Genomic DNA, 21,192 nt, shown 5'->3' on the forward strand with positions numbered 1-21,192 from the left:
CAGAGTGATGCCCTGCCCACCCCATGTCTGTGGGTGGGCACAAGCCTTGGCATGGTCTTGCTCATCCCAATGTCCATCCCCACTGAGGAGGAAGAGAGGTTGGAAGACCCTGTTACCATTGGTCCCAGTGGTACGTCACAGTGACAAAGCTGGTTTGAGCAATAGCTGTAGATTTCCCACTGCTCTAATTTCTAAAGCAGCTCTCACAACTTGCCCAAGTTTGGTGCCAAGATTTCCCAAGCAGCACCTCTATAATACCAGTCACTGGTTTGGACAAACTTTGACTGGTAATGTACATAGCTGGATTGTGTCCCAAGGGAAGGTCGGCATGGTGCTTGGCAGAGGTGGGTAACCCCAGTTTCCGTGAGTAAATGATGTTCCACATATTTGTTCCATCCACTCACTAATCCAGCTGATACTAATTAGTTCAAGTCTTCAGCCAGCTATATGAGATAATGAGATAATAAGCAAAATCTCCTCTTTTAGGTACACGGGTAGAAGCAATACATGGCAGGAGTTTTATTCACTGCAACTGGAGTTACCCAACCTCTAGTGTTCTGCATAGAGCAATTCAGCCACATGTGGTGTGCAGCCAGTACATTCTGAGTGCCGGTCCCAAGCCCGGATAAATGGGGGCGGGGGGGGGGGGGACGCGTCAGGAAGGGCATCCAGCATAAAACAAGGCAAAGTGAAGTTGCAGAGTCCAAATTGAATTTCCCTACCTGATCAGTCAAGGCCCAGGTTAACACAACTGCCACTGGTGCCATTGCCCAACAGGGTCCCAGCAGAAATTAGACTACTGCTGGGCAACGAAGAAGTAAAGGAGGAGAATGTGTCCAGAGACAGCGGGAGGAGAGGAAAACTAGAAGGGTGGAAGTCAGAGTTGGGACTTTGAATGTTGGCAGGATGACTGATAAAGGGAGGGAGTTGGCTGATATGATGGAGAGGAGAAAGGTATACATATTGTGTGTGCAAGAGTCCAAGTGGAAGGGAAGTAAAAGCAGGAGCATAGGTGGTGGATTCAAGTTCTTCTATCATGGTGAGGAAGAGAAATGGTGTCTGGGTCATTTTAAAGGAAGAGCGTGTTAAGAGTGTGCTAGAGGTTAAGCGAGTGTCTGACAGGGTGATGAATGTGATGTTGTAAATTGAAGCACATTATATACACTCAACAAAAATATAAACGCAACACTTTTGGTTTTGCTCCCATTTTGTATGAGATGAACTCAAAGATCTAAAACTTTTTCCACATACACAATATCACCATTTCCCTCAAATATTGTTCATAAACCAGTCTAAATCTGTGATAGTGAGCACTTCTCCTTTGCTGAGATAATCCATCCCACCTCACAGGTGTGCCATATCAAGATACTGATTAGACACCATGATTAGTGCACAGGTGTGCCTTAGACTGTCCACAATAAAAGGCCACTCTGAAAGGTGCAGTTTTGTTTTATTGGGGGGGATACGTGTCAGTATCTGGTGTGACCACCATTTGCCTCATGCAGTGCAACACATCTCCTTCACATAGAGTTGATCAGGTTGTCAATTGTGGCCTGTGGAATGTTGGTCCACTCCTCTTCAATGGCTGTGCGAAGTTGCTGGATATTGGCAGGAACTGGTACATGCTGTGGTATACGCCGGTCCAGAGCATCCTAAACATGCTCAATGGGTGACATGTCTGGTGAGTATGCCGGCCATGCAAGAACTGGGACATTTTCAGCTTCCAAGAATTGTGTACAGATCCTTGCAACATGGGGCTGTGCATTATCCTGCTGCAACATGAGGTGATGTTCTTGGATGTATGGCACAACAATGGGCCTCAGGATCTCGTCACGGTATCTCTGTGCATTCAAAATGCCATCAATAAAATGCACCTGTGTTCTTCGTCCATAACAGACGCCTGCCCATACCATAACCCCACCGCCACCATGGGCCACTCGATCCACAACATTGACATCAGAAAACCGCTCACCCACACGACGCCACACACGCTGTCTGCCATCTGCCCTGAACAGTGTGAACCGGGATTCATCCGTGAAGAGAACACCTCTCCAACGTGCCAAATGCCAGCGAATGTGAGCATTTGCCCACTCGAGTCGATTACGACGACGAACTGGAGTCAGGTCGAGACCCCGATGAGGACGACGAGCATGCAGATGAGCTTCCCTGAGACGGTTTCTGACAGTTTGTGCAGAAATTCTTTGGTTATGCAAACTGATTGTTTCAGCAGCTGTCCGAGTGGCTGGTCTCAGACGATCTTGGAGGTGAACATGATCGATGTGGAGGTCCTGGGCTGGTGTGGTTACACGTGGTCTGCGGTTGTGAGGCTGGTTGGATGTACTGCCAAATTCTCTGAAACACCTTTGGAGATGGCTTATGGTAGAGAAATGAACATTCAATACACGAGCAACAGCTCTGGTTGACATTCCTGTTGTCAGCATGCCAATTGCACGCTCCCTCAAATCTTGCGACATCTGTGGCATTGTGCTGTGTGATAAAACTGCACCTTTCAGAGTGGCCTTTTATTGTGGGCAGTCTAAGGCACACCTGTGCACTAATCATGGTGTCTAATCAGCATCTTGATATGGCACACCTGTGAGGTGGGATGGATTATCTCAGCAAAGGAGAAGTGCTCACTATCACAGATTTAGACTGGTTTGTGAACAATATTTGAGGGAAATGGTGATATTGTGTATGTGGAAAAAGTTTTAGATCTCTGAGTTCATCTCATACAAAATGGGAGCAAAACCAAAAGTGTTGCATTTATATTTTTGTTGAGTGTATTATATTCAGTGCACATATGCATTGAATGTCATCAGTGCATATGCCCCACAGGTAGGTGGTAAGATGAATGAGAAAGAAAGGTTTCTGGAGTGAGTTAGATGAGGTGGTGGAGATTGTGCCCAAACATGAAAGAGTAGTGATAAGAGCGGACTTCAATGGATATGTTGGCGAAGTAAACAGAGGTGATGAGAAAATAACGGGTAGATATGATATCAAGGACAGGAATGTGGAAGGGCAGATAGTTGTCAATGTTGCAAAAAGGATGGAAATGGCTGTGGTGAATACCTACTTTAAGAAAAGGGAGGAGCACAGGGTGACACATAAGAGTGGAGGAAGGTGCACACCGGTGGACTACATTCTTTGTAGGAGATGAAAGCTAAAAGAAATTGGAGACTGTAAGGTGTTGGCAGGGTTGTTGTTCAGCTGCAGCATGAAGTTATGGGAAAGTGCAGTAGAAGCGAGGCTTCTGGTGAAGATCTGGGAGCAGTAAGAGTTGTGGTATTGTATGAGGAAGTCTGGAGTGGCAGAGAAGTATGTGAGGGTGGTGCAGGATATGTATAAGGACAGTGTGACAATGGTGAGATGCGCAGTAGGAATGACAGATTCATTCAAGGTGGAGGTGGGATTATACCAAGGATTAGCTCTGAGTCCTTTCTTGGTCACAATGGTGATGGACAAGTTGACAGATGAGATCAGACAGGAGCCTCCATGGACTATGATTTTTGCAGATGACGTTGTGATCTGTCGTGAAAGGAGAGACCAGGCTAAGTCTAGCCTGGGGATATGGAGATACACTCTGGAGAGAAGGGGAATGAAAGTCAGTAGGAGCAAGTCTGAGTACATGTGTGTAAATGAGAGGGAGCCCACTGGAATAGTGAGGTTACAAGGAGTAGAAGTAGCAAAAGTAGATAAGTGTAAATACTTTGGGTCAACTGTCAAAGTAATGGAGAGTGTAGTAGAGAGGTGAAGAAGTGATTGCAGGCAGGGTGGAGTAGGTGGAAAAAGGTGGCAGGAGTGAATTATGACTGAAGAATGTCTACAAGAGTGAAGGGGAAAGTCTACAAGATAGTAGTGAGGCCAGCTATGTTGTACGACTTAGAGACAGTGGTGCTAACAAAAAGACAGAAGCTGGAGATGGCAGAGTTGAAGATTTGATTATCTTTGGGAGTGACGAGAATGGACTGGATACGGAATGAACATATCAGATGGACAGCTCAGGTGGGACAGTTTGGAGACAAAGTCAGAGAGATGAGATTGAGATGGTTTGGACATCTGCAGAGGAGGGACCCAGCATATAGAGGGAGAAGGATGCAGAGGATGGAGCCACCAGGCAGGAGGAGAAGAAAGAAGCCAAAGAGGAGGTTTGTGGATGTGCTGAGGGCGGACATGGGGAGACAGGGTGAGATGGAAACGATTGATCTGCTGTGGCGACCCCTAACAGTAGCAGCCAAAAGAAGAAGTTCTGCATAAATCAGCACAAGTCGGGAAAATTTTATTTAACTTGTGCTGTTTTCAACAAGGTACAAATTTTTGTGAATTCGGCCGGACTTTTTCAGACCTTTACCAAGTGGTGTGCCTGCTTGGGAGGACTTTCTATGAACTGCTCAGAGGAAATCAGCCAAGGTGAACTGAGTTATAGCTCGGCCCTTCTTGGGCAGGTGTTGTGAGAGCTGCTTAACGTGGTTCTCATCTTGTACATCCTCCTTCATGGTAACATTAACCATTGTCATGAGCTTCAGATTTACAAATTTTCCAGTTTTAAATGAACACTGCAGGCAGTGCATGCATTCATGCATGTATTCAAAAAAGTGTTAAATCAACTCTTTATTTGTATAGCACACCATTCACAGTTTTTTCCACAATATCAATTATAATAAAAACCAATAAAATATCAAAATATAAATACAGGAATTAATACAACAACAAAATAATATAGAATATACATATAAACAATATTATAACAATTAATAATAAAACAATTGGGGAGGTGATGATCTAATGGTTAAGCACTGGGCTTCAGACCAGAGGATTCTCAGTTCAAACCCCAGCCTGACCGGAAAATCACTAAAGCCCTTGGGCAAAGTCCTTAATCCCCAAGTTGCTCCTGTTGTGTAGTGAGTGCCTTGCATGGCAGCACCGTGACATTGGTGTGTGAGTGTGACTGTATGAATGGGTGAATGTGAGGCACAACTGCAAAGCGCTTTGAGTTTCTGATGTAGATGGAAAAGCGCAGCCCATTTACCATTTAAGACAGTAAAGCCCCTCTCATACAGAAAGTATGTGTGGCATTCAGAGGCATGTGAATTATCCGCCACTACCCACCACAAACATGTGACTGTTCACCAAAAACACATCAGACAACATGTGATATCATGTGCATCAGTGTGGTACATCACATCACATGTTGTGACACTCAACTCCAATTACCACTAACTCTCCATCCGTGATAATCCATGATAAGATGGAAGAAAACAGATCAAGTTGATAAAACACTGCCCAGGAAGCAGCAGACTACGTCAATCAATCAATCAATTTTTTTTTATATAGCGCCAATATGGGTGAGATATGCTCTCTCCTTCTAGTCCCCGTCAGTACTCTAGCTGCAGCATTTTGAATTAACTGAAGGCTTTTCAGGGAACTTTTAGGACAACCTGATAATAATGAATTACAATAGTCCAGCCTAGAGGAAATAAATGCATGAATTAGTTTTTCAGCATCACTCTGAGACAAGACCATTCTAATTTTAGAGATATTGCGTAAATGCAAAAAAGCAGTCATACATATTTGTTTAATATGCGCTTTGAATGACATATCCTGATCAAAAATGACTCCAAGATTTCTCACAGTATTACTAGAGGTCAGGGTAATGCCATCCAGAGTAAGGATCTGGTTAGACACCATGTTTCTAAGATTTGTGGGGCCAAGTACAATAACTTCAGTTTTATCTGAGTTTAAAAGCAGGAAATTAGAGGTCATCCATGTCTTTATGTCTGTAAGACAATCCTGCAGTTTAGCTAATTGGTGTGTCCTCTGGCTTCATGGATAGATAAAGCTGGGTATCATCTGCGTAACAATGAAAATTTAAGCAATACCGTCTAATAATACTGCCTAAGGGAAGCATGTATAAAGTGAATAAAATTGGTCCTAGCACAGAACCTTGTGGAACTCCATAATTAACTTTAGTCTGTGAAGAAGATTCCTCATTTACATGAACAAATTGTAATCTATTAGACAAATATGATTCAAATCACCGCAGCGCAGTGCCTTTAATACTTATGGCATGCTCTAATCTCTGTAATAAAATTTTATGGTCAACAGTATCAAAAGCAGCACTGAGGTCTAACAGAACAAGCACAGAGATGAGTCCACTGTCCGAGGCCATAAGAAGATCATTTGTAACCTTCACTAATGCTGTTTCTGTACTATGATGAATTCTAAAACCTGACTGAAACTCTTCAATTAGACCATTCCTCTGCAGATGATCAGTTAGCTGTTTTACAGCTACCCTTTCAAGAATTTTTGAGAGAAAAGGAAGGTTGGAGATTGGCCTATAATTAGCTAAGATAGCTGGGTCAAGTGATGGCTTTTTAAGTAATGGTTTAATTACTGCCACCTTAAAAGCCTGTGGTACATAGCCAACTAACAAAGATAGATTGATCATATTTAAGATTGAAGCATTAAATAATGGTAGGGCTTCCTTGAGCAGCCTGGTAGGAATGGGGTCTAATAAACATGTTGATGGTTTGGATGAAGTCACTAATGAACGTGCTACATTCAGTCCCACTGAACGCCACTCACACATAGTGGTCACATGCCGCGCACACATTGGCACTCGCCAATATTGGCAGGGAGTGCAGACATGTGCATGGCGAGTATACCATGCAAGTATTTGCCACTAGCATGCCATGTGCACGCCTTCTGTGTGAGAGGGGTTTTCGATAAGCAGCTGAGAACAGATACGTACACTAAAATTTTTGACCAATGGTTACTTAAAGAAATTGTGGCAACAAAGTGACACATTATCATAAACCCAGAAACAAAGACAGATACCCAAGAAGTTGTTTCATACAGCAGTCTTGAAACTGGCAGTAATGAGCCAAAAATTCACAATATTTAGAACATGGTGTCAAAGAATATGCCAAAGATCACTGATGATCCAGGATTGCAAAGGATCAAGAAAACATCCAGTACTGTTAGCACCCATAATAAATATTGAACGCTGTTGGACAGAAATACTAAAAAATTTAGACAAAACAGAATTGCAATCAAGAATAGTTATTCAGGGCTTGTGCTTACAGCGTCCTGATGCAAAATCAGCAAGGCTGGATACATTACATAAGATTGAACAATGTTGGACAGAAATACAATGTTCTAAAAAACAAAACATCCACAATCACAATCAAGAATAGTTATTCAGGGATTGCGCTTAACACTGCCAGTGTACATATGGTCCCACTCTGGCAGTGTTACTTTTACACTGGTAATTTTACTGTGTAGGAAGTACTCAGCTTCTTAATGTGGATATCTGCAGTTGGGAAAATAAGTATTTGACCCCCTGTCAGTTTGCAGGTTTTTTTCCTCCATACAGATCTTCTCCAATTCATTCAGGTTTGGAGTTTCAGCTCCCTCCAAAGACTTTCTATTGCGTTCAGGTCTGGAGACTGGCTAGGCCACTCCAGGACCTTGAAATGCTTCTTACAGAGCCCCTCCTTAGTTGCCCTGGCTGTGTGTTTGGGGTCATTGTCATGCTGGAAAACCCAGCCATGACCCATCTTCAATGCTCTTACTGAGGGAAGGAGGTTGTTTTCGAAAATCTCGCAATACATGACCCCATCCATCCTCCCTTTAATACGGTGCAGTCGTCCTGTCCCCTTTGCAGAAGAGCACCCCCAGAGTATAATGTTTCCACCCCCATACTTCACGATTGGGATGGTTTTCTTGAGGTTGTTATCATCCTCTAAACATGGTAAGTGGAGTTGATCCTAAAAAGCTCTATTTTGGTCTCATCTGACCACATGACCTTCTCCCATGCCTCCTCTGGATCATCCAGATGGTCACTGGTGAACTTCAAATCGGCCTGGACGTGAGCTGGCTTGAGCAGGGGACCTTACTGCCCTGCAGGATTTTAAACCATGACAGCATCATGTGTTACTAATGTAATCTTTGTGACTGTGGACCCAGCTCTTTTCAGGTCATTGACCAGGTCTTCCTGTGTAGTTCTGAGCTTTCTCAGAGCTTGCATGGAATCCCAGACCGAGGGAGATTGATAGTCATCTTATGTTCCTTCCATTTTCTAAAAAAATAATCATAACAGTTGTTGTCTTCTACCAAGCTGCTTGCCTGCTGTCCTGTAGCCCATCCCAGCCTTGTGCAGGTCTACAGTTTTGTCCTTGATGTCCTTAGACAGCTCTTTGGTCTTGGCTATGGTGGACAGGTTGGAGTGTGATTGACTGAGTGTGTGAACAGGTGTCTTTTATACAGGTAACAAGTTCAAACAGGTGCAATTAATACAGGTAAAGAGTGCAGAATAAGAGGGCTTCTTAAAGATACCAGGTCTATTAGAAAAGTATCCGACCTTATTATTTTTTTCAAAAACCATATGGATTTGAATCACGTGTGACTGCGTCAGTCAAGCTTGAACCTTCGTGCACATGCGTGAGTTTTTTCACGCCTGTTGGTTGCATCATTCGCCTGTGAGCAAGCAGGCTTTGAGTGAGGAGTGGTCCACCCCTCTCGTCGTTTTTTTTCATTGTTTAGGAATGGCTCAGAGACTGCCACTTTGCTTGATCAAACTTTTTTCAGAAACTGTGAGGGACATCAAAGTGGACACCATTCGAGAAATTCAGATGGTTTTTGGTGAAGATTTTATGGGCTTCAAAGAGATTACGGAGTGTTACTGTCGCTTTAAGGACAGCCCAGAGCAACCGGTGGTGTGCCGTGCTCCGAAGCCGCCATCAACAGGCTGAGCGACCATTTCATTTCTAAACGGATGGCTGTATGGATCCTGACTATAGTGTGCAATTTCTCTGGTTATCACAAGAGCTGGACATCAACCATTTTCCAGCAGATTTCACTTTTAACAAGAGATTTTGTCATGGAAAGCCGAGCGGAGGCTTCGCGCTTCACGATGGATTCACTACTGGAGCGAGACAAAACCACCTCCGTTTTGGTCTCACAGGACGGCTTTGAGATGGCGTTCAGACAGCTGTCGGTGGTTTTTCAATCAAGTGATTATCCAAGAAATTGTAGATGTGCCTGGACATGCCAGAACATGTCCTGTGAGGCTTCATCACGGCGTTGCTTTGCGCCATGCGGCACCGCCGCGACGCGTGAAGCCTCCGCTCCTCTTTCCATGACAAAAACTCCTGTAACAGTGGAATGTGCCATTTATTTCCAAACTGGACGCTGTGTTTTATCGGGGATGTCATCTGGCCAGCACAGGAATTGTGAAAAGACGTGGACATCAGCACTTTTACGGCACATTGAGACAGACATGCGGAGGAATTCCGTGCATTGCGGCGGTGCCACATGGCGCAAAGCAACGCCGTGATGAAGCCTCACAGGACATGTTCTGGCATGTCCAGGCACATCCACAATTTCTCGGATAATCACTCGATGGAAAAACCACCGACAGCTGTGTGAACACCATCTCAAAGCCGTCCTGTGAGACCAAAACGGAGGTGGGTTTGTCTCGCTCCAGTAGCGAATCCATCGTGATGCGCAAAGCCTCCGCTCGGCTTTCCATGACAAAATCTCTTGTTAAAAGTGAAATCTGCCGGAAAATGGTTGATGTCCAGCTCTTGTGATAACCAGAGAAATTGCACACGATGGTCACGGATCCATACAGCTATCCGTTTAGAAATGAAATGGACGCTCAGCCTGTCGATGGTGGCTTCGGAGCGCGTCGCACCACCAGTCGCTCTGGGCCGTCCTTAAAGCGACAGTAACACTCCATAATCTCTTTGAAGCCCATAAAATTTTCACCAAAAACCATCTGAATTTCTCGAATGGTGTCCACTTTGATGTCCCTCACAGTTTCTGAAAAAATTTTGATCAAGCAAAGTGGCAGTCTCTGAGGCATTCCTAAACAATGAAAAAAACGACGAGAGGGGTGGACCACTCCTCACGCAAAGCCTGCTCACAGGCGAATGACGCAACCGACAGGCGTGAAAAAACTCACGCATGCGCACGAAGGTTCAAGCTTGGCTGATGCAATCACACGTGATTCAAATCCATATGGTTTTTGAAAAAAAATAATAAGGTCAGATACTTTTCTAATAGACCTCATAAATTAACAGGTCTGTGAGAGCCAGAATTCTTGCTGGTTGGTAGGGGATCAAATACTTATTTTATGCAATAAAATGCAAAAGAATTGTTTAAAAATCATACAATGTGATTTTCTGGATTTTTTTTTAGATTCTGTCTCTCACAGTTGAAGTGTACCTACAATAAAAATTACAGACCTCTCCATTCATTGTAGGTGGCAAAACCTGCAAAACTGACAGGGGGTCAAATACTTATTTTCCCCACTGTATATTATACATAATACCCAAGTGGCCTCTCTGTGTGTGTGTGTGTGTGTGTGTGTGTGTGTGTGTGTGTGTGTGTGTGTGTGTGTGTGTGTGTGTGTGTGTGTGTGTGTGTGTGTGTGTGTGTGTGTGTGTGTGTGTGTGTGTGTGTGTGTGTGTGTGTGTGTGTGTGTGTGTGTGTGTGTGTGTGTGTGTGTGTGTGACTTCGATCACGGAAAACTAGGGAGAGCTGACATTTGCTGATTGGTATGCTTATGCATTTTGGGTCGAGGATGAATGCTGTGAAAAATGGAAAGTTGATAGGAAATTTGCTATATTAGCTAACAACATTGAACAATGGACATTGTGCTGCAATGCACTATAGGACATTGGGGTTTGGGGGTTTTAAATGTTGTTACTGTTCATGTTATTTTAAGATAAGATAAACTTTATTGATCTCACAGAGGAGAAATTCACATATTCATAATTCACATTTTAATGGTCTTGTTAGTGTTATTAATTTGTTGTGTTTTTGTAGTTCAATTGGTTTAGTCCATGTTGCTGTTAGTGCCATGTTGCTGTTACCATGAGTGAGAAGTGTAGTGCTTTTGATGTTTTTTCACTGTCTCTGTTTGTGGATGTGTCAAATTAAAAGCACCTGCTTGCAGCAGAATGCAGAAAAGACAGAAAGCTCTGCATGCGTGCGTGCGTGCAAGCATGCGTGCGTGCCTATAACTTTGATCACAGGTGAACTGTGGAGAGCTGACATTTGCCGTTTGGTATGCTGATGTATTTTGGGTCAAAGATGAACGTAGCCAAAATGGAACACTGATCGGACCAATATTTTTGGAGAAACTACAAATATTACCTAACATCACTGAACAATGTGATTCTGGACTCACCCCATTCCAGTAGGGGGTGGTAAATCATCTATATATTAAAAGCATGGGTGCATGAGTGTGTGTGTGTGATTGTATTTAGTATGTTCAATGTAAGTACATAATATAATTGTAAATACGATAAAAACACATGATGGCCCATTTACAAATCAAATGACAAAATAGAAGTAAAAATAACATAATAATAATAATAGTGTGTATATGATAACAAGAACCTAAACCATTTATAAATACATTAAAACAGTAAATTGGCATTACAAAATTACATAATTCACAGGAAAAAAGGGTTGAGTTCTTCCAAAAACTGTTGAGGTCTGAGGTCTAAGGTTTTAAAAACATTCTGGACTCACATGCCATTCCAACTCATAATAGAAACTTTTATAAACACTACCCAATCTAGAGCCCATGGATCCCCATGGACAATGCACTAGTATGAACTTGTAATTATTCTACGACATGACTTTCAAAGCAGATTGTAAAGGACTTTGTTTACAGTAATTTTTTTTAACAAAATGTTGAGTGATTGTTTCTTTTTTCTCTGAAAGAGTATCTGTGCCTCATTTCAAGATTGTGTTTAGAAAAATGTCTTCACTTGTTTTACTCTCAGGAGTCATCCAAATGTTGAAGGGCTCTGTCTTGCACTTTGGCTTTTTGGACTGCATGGGCACTCTCATTCTGAGCCCTTACGAAGTCTGGCGAGATTTCAACGCCCCAGAGGATCCCGATCGACCACGGAGGCGCAAATTGGTCAACTTTTCACCGTCATCTTCCCAGGACAGCTGTGGAGAGGGACATCTAACCGTGGTGTGCTCTGAAAGACAAGCCAAACTATTCTTGATGCCCTCTATGTCTTGCCTCTTTGTCCACAACATCACAGAGTCATCATTTGTGCTGCGAGCCGACATGGTCTCTGTGTGCAACAGCGTGTGCCTCGCCTGCTTCTGTGCTAACGGACACATCATGACACTCAGGTTTGACATCAGGCATTGTTAAGAGAGAGTGAAAATTTTAAATCCTGACAAAATGTGCGTTAACCAAACAAAGGGGTATTAAAGTAAGTTTTGCTTATCTTAGATTTAACGTGGTCCTCATCTTGTACAGTTGTATGTAAAAGTTTGGGCACCCCTGATGATTTCCATGATTTTCCTTTATAAATCATTGGTTGCATGGATCAGTAATTTCAGTTAAATATATTATAGCAGACAAATGCAATGATATTTGACAAGTGAAATGAAGTTTGTAGAATGTACAGAAAGTGTGCACCTTATTCCAAAATTTAAATGGCTTGTTCAAATATGCTTTAGCATACCTCAAGCAACTCTGTTTGTGGCATGTATGCAGAAAAGGCTTCCTCTGCATTACAGCATCATATACATCTCTTTGTGCAAAGTGTGCTGTATAGTTGAACGATGCACAGAGCCACTATCTGCAGCAAGATCATGTTGTACATCTTTGAAGCAGGTCTGTGGGTTGACTATGACTGTTCTCACCATCCTTCACTTCAGCTTATCTGACATTTTTCTTGGCCTGCCACTTCGGGCCTTAACTAGTACTGTGTCTTCCAGTTCCTCACTATGTTCCTCACAGTGGAAACTGACAGCTGAACTCTCTGAGATAGATTTTTGTATCCTTCCCCTAAACCATGATGTTGAACAGTCTTTGTTTTCAGGTCATTTGAGAGATGTTTAGAGGCTCCCATGTTGCCACTTATTAGAAGAGATGCAAAGAGGGGAAACATTTGCAAATGGCCACCTTAAGTACCCTTTCTCATGATTGGATTCACCTGTGTAAGGAGGTCAAGGGTCAGTGAGCTTACCAAACCAGTTTTGTGTTCTAATAATTAGTGCTAAATGTATTTAAAAAATAATAAAATGACAAGGGTGCCCAAATTTATGCAGATGCCTAATTTTGTTTAAATAATTATTGGACACTTTCTGTAAATATTAATTTCATTTCACTTCTCAAATATCAGTGTGTTCGTCTGCTATATGATATATTTCACTGAAAGTTTTGATCCACACAACCAATGATTTATAAAGGAAAATCATGAAAATTATCAGGGGTGCCCAAACATTTGCATACAATTGTACAATCTCCCTCATGATAACATTAACAGTTTTCATGAGCATCAGATTTACCAGTAAATTTTCCAGTTTTAAATTTGCTTATTTTAGGTTCTGGACACATAATATAAACTGATCATGACTGTAGTCCTTAAACCCGAGGGTGCTGTGTAACTGGTGTAGCAGTATCTGGTCTACTCTGAATCGAGAGAAGTTCAGCTAACACTAGTCTCCAAATAAGTCAAATAGAACAGTAGAGAAGCTTGAATCTTCAACTGGACTGGGTTGCTTGATGCAAGGACATTTTGCTTGTAATCGCAGAAGCGTCATCAGCTAACTTTCTTGCTCTGGTAGTCTGACTTCTGTCTTGACTCTTGTAGAGAAGAACAAACAGATGCCCACAAAAGCTGGAGTTTTAAACCTAACAAGACCCCTCCTACTGAGAGGCAGTAACAACAATTGCTCTAATTAGCACCTATTGTACTCTAGTTAGCATCCACCTAATGACCAGGCAGGTGTCCCTCCTAACGATGGGACTGACGCCTCTCCTGAAGTCTATCTTGATCACTCTCCTGACGACGTGAATGACTCATTACCATGAACAAAAGAGTGAAACTGCTTTGACCTGAGTACCCCATTGTAAACACGGGACAAAGCGTGTCTCAGACCCCCTCCCCGGTTAAGGCTGGGTTTCAACTGTTTCACATACAAAGCTTCCTTCACACCTCTCTCAAACCATTTCTTTTCTCTGGCTAAGATTTTAACTTCCTTGTCCTCAAATGTGTCAAAAAGTGTCTTTAAGGTGGAGATGAACTGCAGACTGATGTCCGCTGGTGCCCTCTCTGTGGTGCTGGTATAGCCTTTTGTGCAACGGCTGCTTCGTCTCACCTATGTAGTGTTCGTTACAGTTTTCCTGACATCTGATAGAATACACCACATTGCTCTGTTTGTAACTAGGGATCCTGTCCTTAGGGTCAACTAATTTCTGTCTCAAGGTGTTGACAGGTTTAAAGTAAACTGGGATTTTGTGCTGTCTGAAGATCCTCTGTAGTTTTTCCCCTACTCCTGCTAAATAAAGGAGAGACACTCCTCTTCTTCTTGGCTCCGTCTCCTGTCTGTCTGGTGTCTTTGTTCTTTGTGACTTCTGCAATTTATACAGGGACCATTGTGGGTACCCACATACTGTGAGGGCTTTCCTGACATGTTGTTCTTTAATCCTTCCCTGTGTAGTTATGAGCACCTGTAGGGCTCTGTGTTGAAGAGTCCTGATCACCCCGAGCTTGTGTTCAAGGGGGTGGTTGGAGCCAAAGAGCAGATATTGGTCATTGGTTGTTTCTGGCATCCTCATGCGTGAACTTGATATTGGAGTCCGAGTTGATGTGCTCTGTAAAGGCCTCCACTTCCTGTTGCTTGATTTTAACCCATGTGTCATGGACATATCTGAACCAGTGACTTGGGATTTTAACCCATGACACATGGGTTAAAATCAAACAAAACAGGAAGTGGAGGCCTTTACAGAGCACATCAACTCGGTGGACTCCAATATCAAGTTCACACGTGAGGATGCCAGAAACAACCATTTAGCCTTCTTGGACTGTGATGTTACGATTGGAGAGAACAGGCAGCTCCAGACAGGGGTTTACAGAAAACCCACTCACATTACCAATATCTGCTCTTTGGCTCAAACCAACCCCTTGAACACAAGCTCGGGGTGATTGGGACTCTTCAACACAGAGCCCTACAGGTGACCACAACTACACAGGGAAGGGTTAAAGACCAACATGTCCGGAAAGCCCTCACAGTATGTGGGTACCCACAATGTTCCCTGGATAAAGTGCAGAACTCCCAAAGAACAAAGAGACCAGACAGACAGGAGACGGAGCCAAGAAGAAGAGTGTCTCTCCCTTATTTAGTAGGAGTAGGGGAAAAACTACAGAGGTTCTCCAGACAGCACAAAATCCCAGTTTACTTTAAACCTGTCAACACCTTGAGACAGAAATTAGTTCACCCTAAGGACAGGATCCCTAGTTGCAAACAGAGCAATGTAGTGTATTCTATCAGATGTCAGGAAAATTGTAATGAACACTACATTGTCAGGTTCCTGGTTTTTTGGGTTGTGTTTGTATTCTGTGTCTCTTGTTCTGTCTCTGTTCTATCCTTCTGCTTGGGTTTTCTCTGTCTTGTTGTTTCTTGCCTTTCTCTCCTGGTTCTTGGTGGGGGGTGTCTCCCTCTGTCTGGGCACATCCTGGTTCTGGGAGTTTCTCCACACACCTGTTCTGAGTTTGCAGTTTAATCACCCAGGTGCTTTATAAGCCTCACAGTTTGTCTTTGTCCTTCGCCAGATCGATGTGCCTTGTGCCTCTTTCCAGCTCAGTTCCTTGTGTTTTTGCCTTGATTGCTTCATCGTGTTTTTGATTACCTGCCTGTGTACCTCGAACACGCCTAAGCCTGATGATTTTGTTACTGTTGCTTCTCTTGGACTGCTTATCTGTGTACCGATCTGCTACCGAACCAAGTAAATGCTTTTACTCCACTGAGCGGTGTACTCGCGTCCTGCATTTGTGTCCAGCCTGCTTCACCAGCCAACTCTGATAGATCGATCTGGCCAACTATGGACACAGCAGATGCAGATGCTTTCCAGTGGGCGGTACACCACCACAGCCAGCAGCTAGCTCAACAGGGGGACCAGCTTGCCACCCTGAACACTGGTATTAGCGCACTAGCAAAGCGACAAGACACCTTCATGGCCTCCGTGAGTTCTCTGATGGAGCAACTACTGTCAACCGTGAAACATCAGGCTATGACCGACACGGTTCCTGTCGCCTCACCATGTCTGGGACCATCAGCAGCCCCGCCGGCTTCCGTACCCTTCTCTGACATCTGTAATCAATTCTCCCGACCTGAGCAGTTCTCCAGAGAGTCAGGGGATGTGAAGCCCTTTATTACACAGTGTGAGTTACATTTCGAATTGATGTCACCAATGTTTCCGTCTGAAAGGGCGAAGATAGCATTTGTGATCACTCACCTGACCAGCCGGGCAGCAGCGTGGGCTACAGCTGAGTGGAGCCGCAATTCGCCATCTTGCTCCTCCCTCGCAGCCTTCACCAACTCACTGCAGCAGGTATTCCAACACACCTCTCCGGGGCGCGAGGCGGCGCGCTCGTTGATGAAGCTACAGCAAGGCAATCGCCAGTTGGCTGACTACGCCATAGATTTTCATATTTTGGCCGCAAAGAGTGAATGGAATCATGCAGCGCTCCACGATGTGTTTTTCCATAGCCTGAATGACAGCATCCAAAGTCTGCTCATAGCGGTGGATCTGCCTGAAAATCTTGATGACCTCATCGCACTGGCAATCCGAACCGATCGTTGCTTATCAGACCAACCTCACCGGGACTGCCATCATCCCACTCCAAGGGCTGCCTCCATGGCCAACCGGTCATCTATCTCCAGTTACACAGGAAGCCGCGCCTCTTCCGGTGCTCCCCAAGAGCCCATGCAAGTGGGAAGAGCACGTCTTTCCAATGAAGAACGAGAGCGACGCCGTGTGGAGAGACTCTGTTATTAGTGTGGTCAATCAGGTCATGTTCTCTCACTTTGTCCTGTAAGGGGTGCCCCCGAGCGGCCGAGATCAGTAGTGCGGGTGAGTTTGAGCTCAGTCGCTCCTTCCTCACAAGATGCTCTTATTGCAGAATTTAAGTCTGACCATGTTATCTTGTCCAACCCCATGTTTATTGATTCCGGAGCTGATTCTAATCTTATGTTGTCATCTCTTGCCAGGTCTCTCAGCCTTAAATTGCACCGGCTTTCACGGCTTTTGGTAGTGCATGCCGTGGATGGCCGAGAGCTGGGCCAAATTGAATTTCACACACAATCTGTTAGTATGACCATCCCTGAAAATCATACTGAACAAATGAGTTTAATTAATAACAAATTAGTCCTGGGTTCCCTCATGGTTTGTGTTGGACCCCGCCCTTATTCGTGAGTTTCATGCTTCTCACCCTTCTGCTCCTGGGCTGTCGGGGGTCGGCCCTTGAGGGGGGGTACTGTCAGGTTCCTGGTTTTTTTGGGGTTGTGTTTGTATTCTCTGTCTCTTGTTCTGTCTCTGTTCTATCCTTCTGCTTGGGTTTTCTCTGTCTTGTTGTTTCTTGCCTTTCTCTCATGGTTCTTGGTGGTGGGTGTGTCCCTCTGTCTGGCCACACCCTGGTTCTGGGAGTTTCTCCACACACCTGTTCTGAGTTTGCAGATTAATCACCCAGGTGCTTTATAAGCCTCACAGTTTGTCTCTGTCCTTCACCAGATCGATGTGCCTTGTGCCTCTTTCCAGCTCAGTTCCTTGTGTTTTTGCCTTGATTGCTTCATCGTGTTTTTGATTACCTGCCTGTGTACCTCGACCACGCCTAAGCCTGATGATTTTGTTACTGTTGCTTCTTTTGGACTGCTTATCTGTGTACCGAACTCTGCTACCGAACCAAGTAAATGCCTTTACTCCACTGAGCGGTGTACTCACATCCTGCATTTGTGTCCAGCCTGCTTCACTAGCCAACTCTGATATACATAGGTGAGACGAAGCAGCCGTTGCGCACACAGTTCTTCTCCACCTTAAAGACACTAACCACACATTTGAGGACAAGGAATTTAAAATCTTAGCCAGAGAAAAGAAATGGTTTGAGAGAGTTGTGAAGGAAGCTTTGTATGTGAAACAGTTGAAACTCTCCTTAACCGGAGAGGGGTCTGAGACACGTTTTGTCCCCTGTTTACAATGGGGGTACTTAGGTCAAAGCAGTTTCACTCTTTTGTTCATGGTAATGAGTCATTCACATCATCAGGAGAGTCGTCAGGATAGGCTTCAGGAGAGGCGTCAGTCCCATCATTAGGAGCTGCCCTGTCATTACGAGAATGCTAACTAGAGCACAATAGGTGCTAATTAGAGCAATTGTTAGTCACTGCCAATAGCAGTCTGCCTCTCAGTAGGAGCAGTCTTGTTAAGTTTAAAACTCCAGCTTTTGTGGGCTTCTGTTTGTTCTTCTCTACAAGAGTCAAGACAGAAGTCAGACTACCAGAGCAAGAAAGTTAGCTGATGAAGCTTCTGTGATTAGAAGCGAAATGTCCTCGCATCAAGCAACCCAGTCCAGTTGAAGATTCAAGCTTCTCTACTATGGAAACCACCTCGACAACTGAGAGCTTTCACAGAAACTAGAACAGTGACAAATTAGAAGTGAAGAGTTTCACAATCGTAATTAGGTCTGCAGTTGACATTTCAACAGAGATGATAAGTTTGTAACATTGTGAGGTCAAATGACGTTAATGGTCAGGACAGTACTACAGCCCTACCAATATATTGGTTGTCTGATAATATCAGCCAATATTGACCGTTCAAGAATATTTTAGTGTCTGCATTATTTTTGCTGATATGAAAACTGCTGGAAATGGTGTCATTACTTAGTTTTTTCATCAGAGGCTGATCCAGTGGAATAGTTTGCAGTGCTGTCAAGCATGGCTGGGACCCCATCACCCCTTGGTCAGATCATCAATCAATCAATCAATTTTTTTATATAGCGCCAAATCACAACAAACAGTTGCCCCAAGGCGCTTTATATTGTAAGGCAAGGCCATACAATAATTATGTAAAACCCCAACGGTCAAAACGACCCCCTGTGAGCAAGCACTTGGCTACAGTGGGAAGGAAAAACTCCCTTTTAACAGGAAGAAACCTCCAGCAGAACCAGGCTCAGGGAGGGGCAGTCTTCTGCTGGGACTGGTTGGGGCTGAGGGAGAGAACCAGGAAAAAGACATGCTTTGGAGGGGAGCAGAGATCGATCACTAATGATTAAATGCAGAGTGGTGCATACAGAGCAAAAAGAGAAAGAAACAGTGCATCATGGGAACCCCCCAGCAGTCTACGTCTGTAGCAGCATAACTAAGGGATGGTTCAGGGTCACCTGATCCAGCCCTAACTATAAGCTTTAGCAAAAAGGAAAGTTTTAAGCCTAATCTTAAAAGTAGAGAGGGTGTCTGTCTCCCTGATCTGAATTGGGAGCTGGTTCCACAGGAGAGGAGCCTGAAAGCTGAAGGCTCTGCCTCCCATTCTACTCTTACAAACCCTAGGAACTACAAGTAAGCCTGCAGTCTGAGAGCGAAGCGCTCTATTGGGGTGATATGGTACTACGAGGTCCCTAAGATAAGATGGGACCTGATTATTCAAAACCTTATAAGTAAGAAGAAGAATTTTAAATTCTATTCTAGAATTAACAGGAAGCCAATGAAGAGAGGCCAATATGGGTGAGATATGCTCTCTCCTTCTAGTCCCCGTCAGTACTCTAGCTGCAGCATTTTGAATTAACTGAAGGCTTTTTAGGGAACTTTTAGGACAACCTGATAATAATGAATTACAATAGTCCAGCCTAGAGGAAATAAATGCATGAATTAGTTTTTCAGCATCACTCTGAGACAAGACCTTTCTGATTTTAGAGATATTGCGTAAATGCAAAAAAGCAGTCCTACATATTTGTTTAATATGCGCTTTGAATGACATATCCTGATCAAAAATGACTCCAAGATTTCTCACAGTATTACTAGAGGTCAGGGTAATGCCATCCACAGTAAGGATCTGGTTAGACACCATGTTTCTAAGATTTGTGGGGCCAAGTACAATAACTTCAGTTTTATCTGAGTTTAAAAGCAGGAAATTAGAGGTCATCCATGTCTTTATGTCTGTAAGACAATCCTGCAGTTTAGCTAATTGGTGTGTGTCCTCTGGCTTCATGGATAGATAAAGCTGGGTATCATCTGCGTAACAATGAAAATTTAAGCAATACCGTCTAATAATACTGCCTAAGGGAAGCATGTATAAAGTGAATAAAATTGGTCCTAGCACAGAACCTTGTGGAACTCCATAATTAACTTTAGTCTGTGAAGAAGATTCCCCATTTACATGAACAAATTGTAATCTATTAGACAAATATGATTCAAACCACCGCAGCGCAGTGCCTTTAATACCTATGGCATGCTCTAATCTCTGTAATAAAATTTTATGGTCAACAGTATCAAAAGCAGCACTGAGGTCTAACAGAACAAGCACAGAGATGAGTCCACTGTCCGAGGCCATAAGAAGATCATTTGTAACCTTCACTAATGCTGTTTCTGTACTATGATGAATTCTAAAACCTGACTGAAACTCTTCAAATAGACCATTCCTCTGCAGATGATCAGTTAGCTGTTTTACAACTACCCTTTCAAGAATTTTTGAGAGAAAAGGAAGGTTGGAGATTGGCCTATAATTAGCTAAGATAGCTGGGTCAAGTGATGGCTTTTTAAGTAATGGTTTAATTACTGCCACCTTAAAAGCCTGTGGTACATAGCCAACTAACAAAGATAGATTGATCATATTTAAGATCGAAGCATTAAATAATGGTAGGGCTTCCTTGAGCAGCCTGGTAGGAATGGGGTCTAATAAACATGTTGATGGTTTGGATGAAGTAACTAATGAAAATAACTCAGACAGAACAATCGGAGAGAAAGAGTCTAACCAAATACCGGCATCACTGAAAGCAGCCAAAGATAACGATACGTCTTTGGGATGGTTATGAGTAATTTTTTCTCTAATAGTTAAAATTTTGTTAGCAAAGAAAGTCATGAAGTCATTACTAGTTAAAGTTAATGGAATACTCAGCTCAATAGAGCTCTGACTCTTTGTCAGCCTGGCTACAGTGCTGAAAAGAAACCTGGGGTTGTTCTTATTTTCTTCAATTAGTGATGAGTAGAAAGATGTCCTAGCTTTACGGAGGGCTTTTTTATAGAGCAACAGACTCTTTTTCCAGGCTAAGTGAAGATCTTCTAAATTAGTGAGACGCCATTTCCTCTCCAACTTACGGGTTATCTGCTTTAAGCTACGAGTTTGTGAGTTATACCACGGAGTCAGGCACTTCTGATTTAAAG

The 21,192-nt window shown here is 43.4% G+C and overlaps 1 protein-coding gene across 1 annotated transcript in view; it reads left to right on the forward strand.

Moving 5' to 3' along the window:
- Positions 1-21,192, forward strand: part of stxbp5l (syntaxin binding protein 5-like) — a 773,590-nt gene that overhangs the window by 714,967 nt on the left and 37,431 nt on the right. The window contains exons 25-26 of the mRNA XM_034186808.1: positions 6-130; positions 11,799-12,162. Of these exons, the coding sequence (XP_034042699.1) occupies positions 6-130; positions 11,799-12,162 (489 nt within the window). The remainder of the gene's footprint in view (positions 1-5; positions 131-11,798; positions 12,163-21,192) is intronic.

The sequence above is a fragment of the Thalassophryne amazonica genome, chromosome 14 (genome assembly GCF_902500255.1).
Source record: "Thalassophryne amazonica chromosome 14, fThaAma1.1, whole genome shotgun sequence".
NCBI lineage: Eukaryota > Metazoa > Chordata > Actinopteri > Batrachoidiformes > Batrachoididae > Thalassophryne > Thalassophryne amazonica.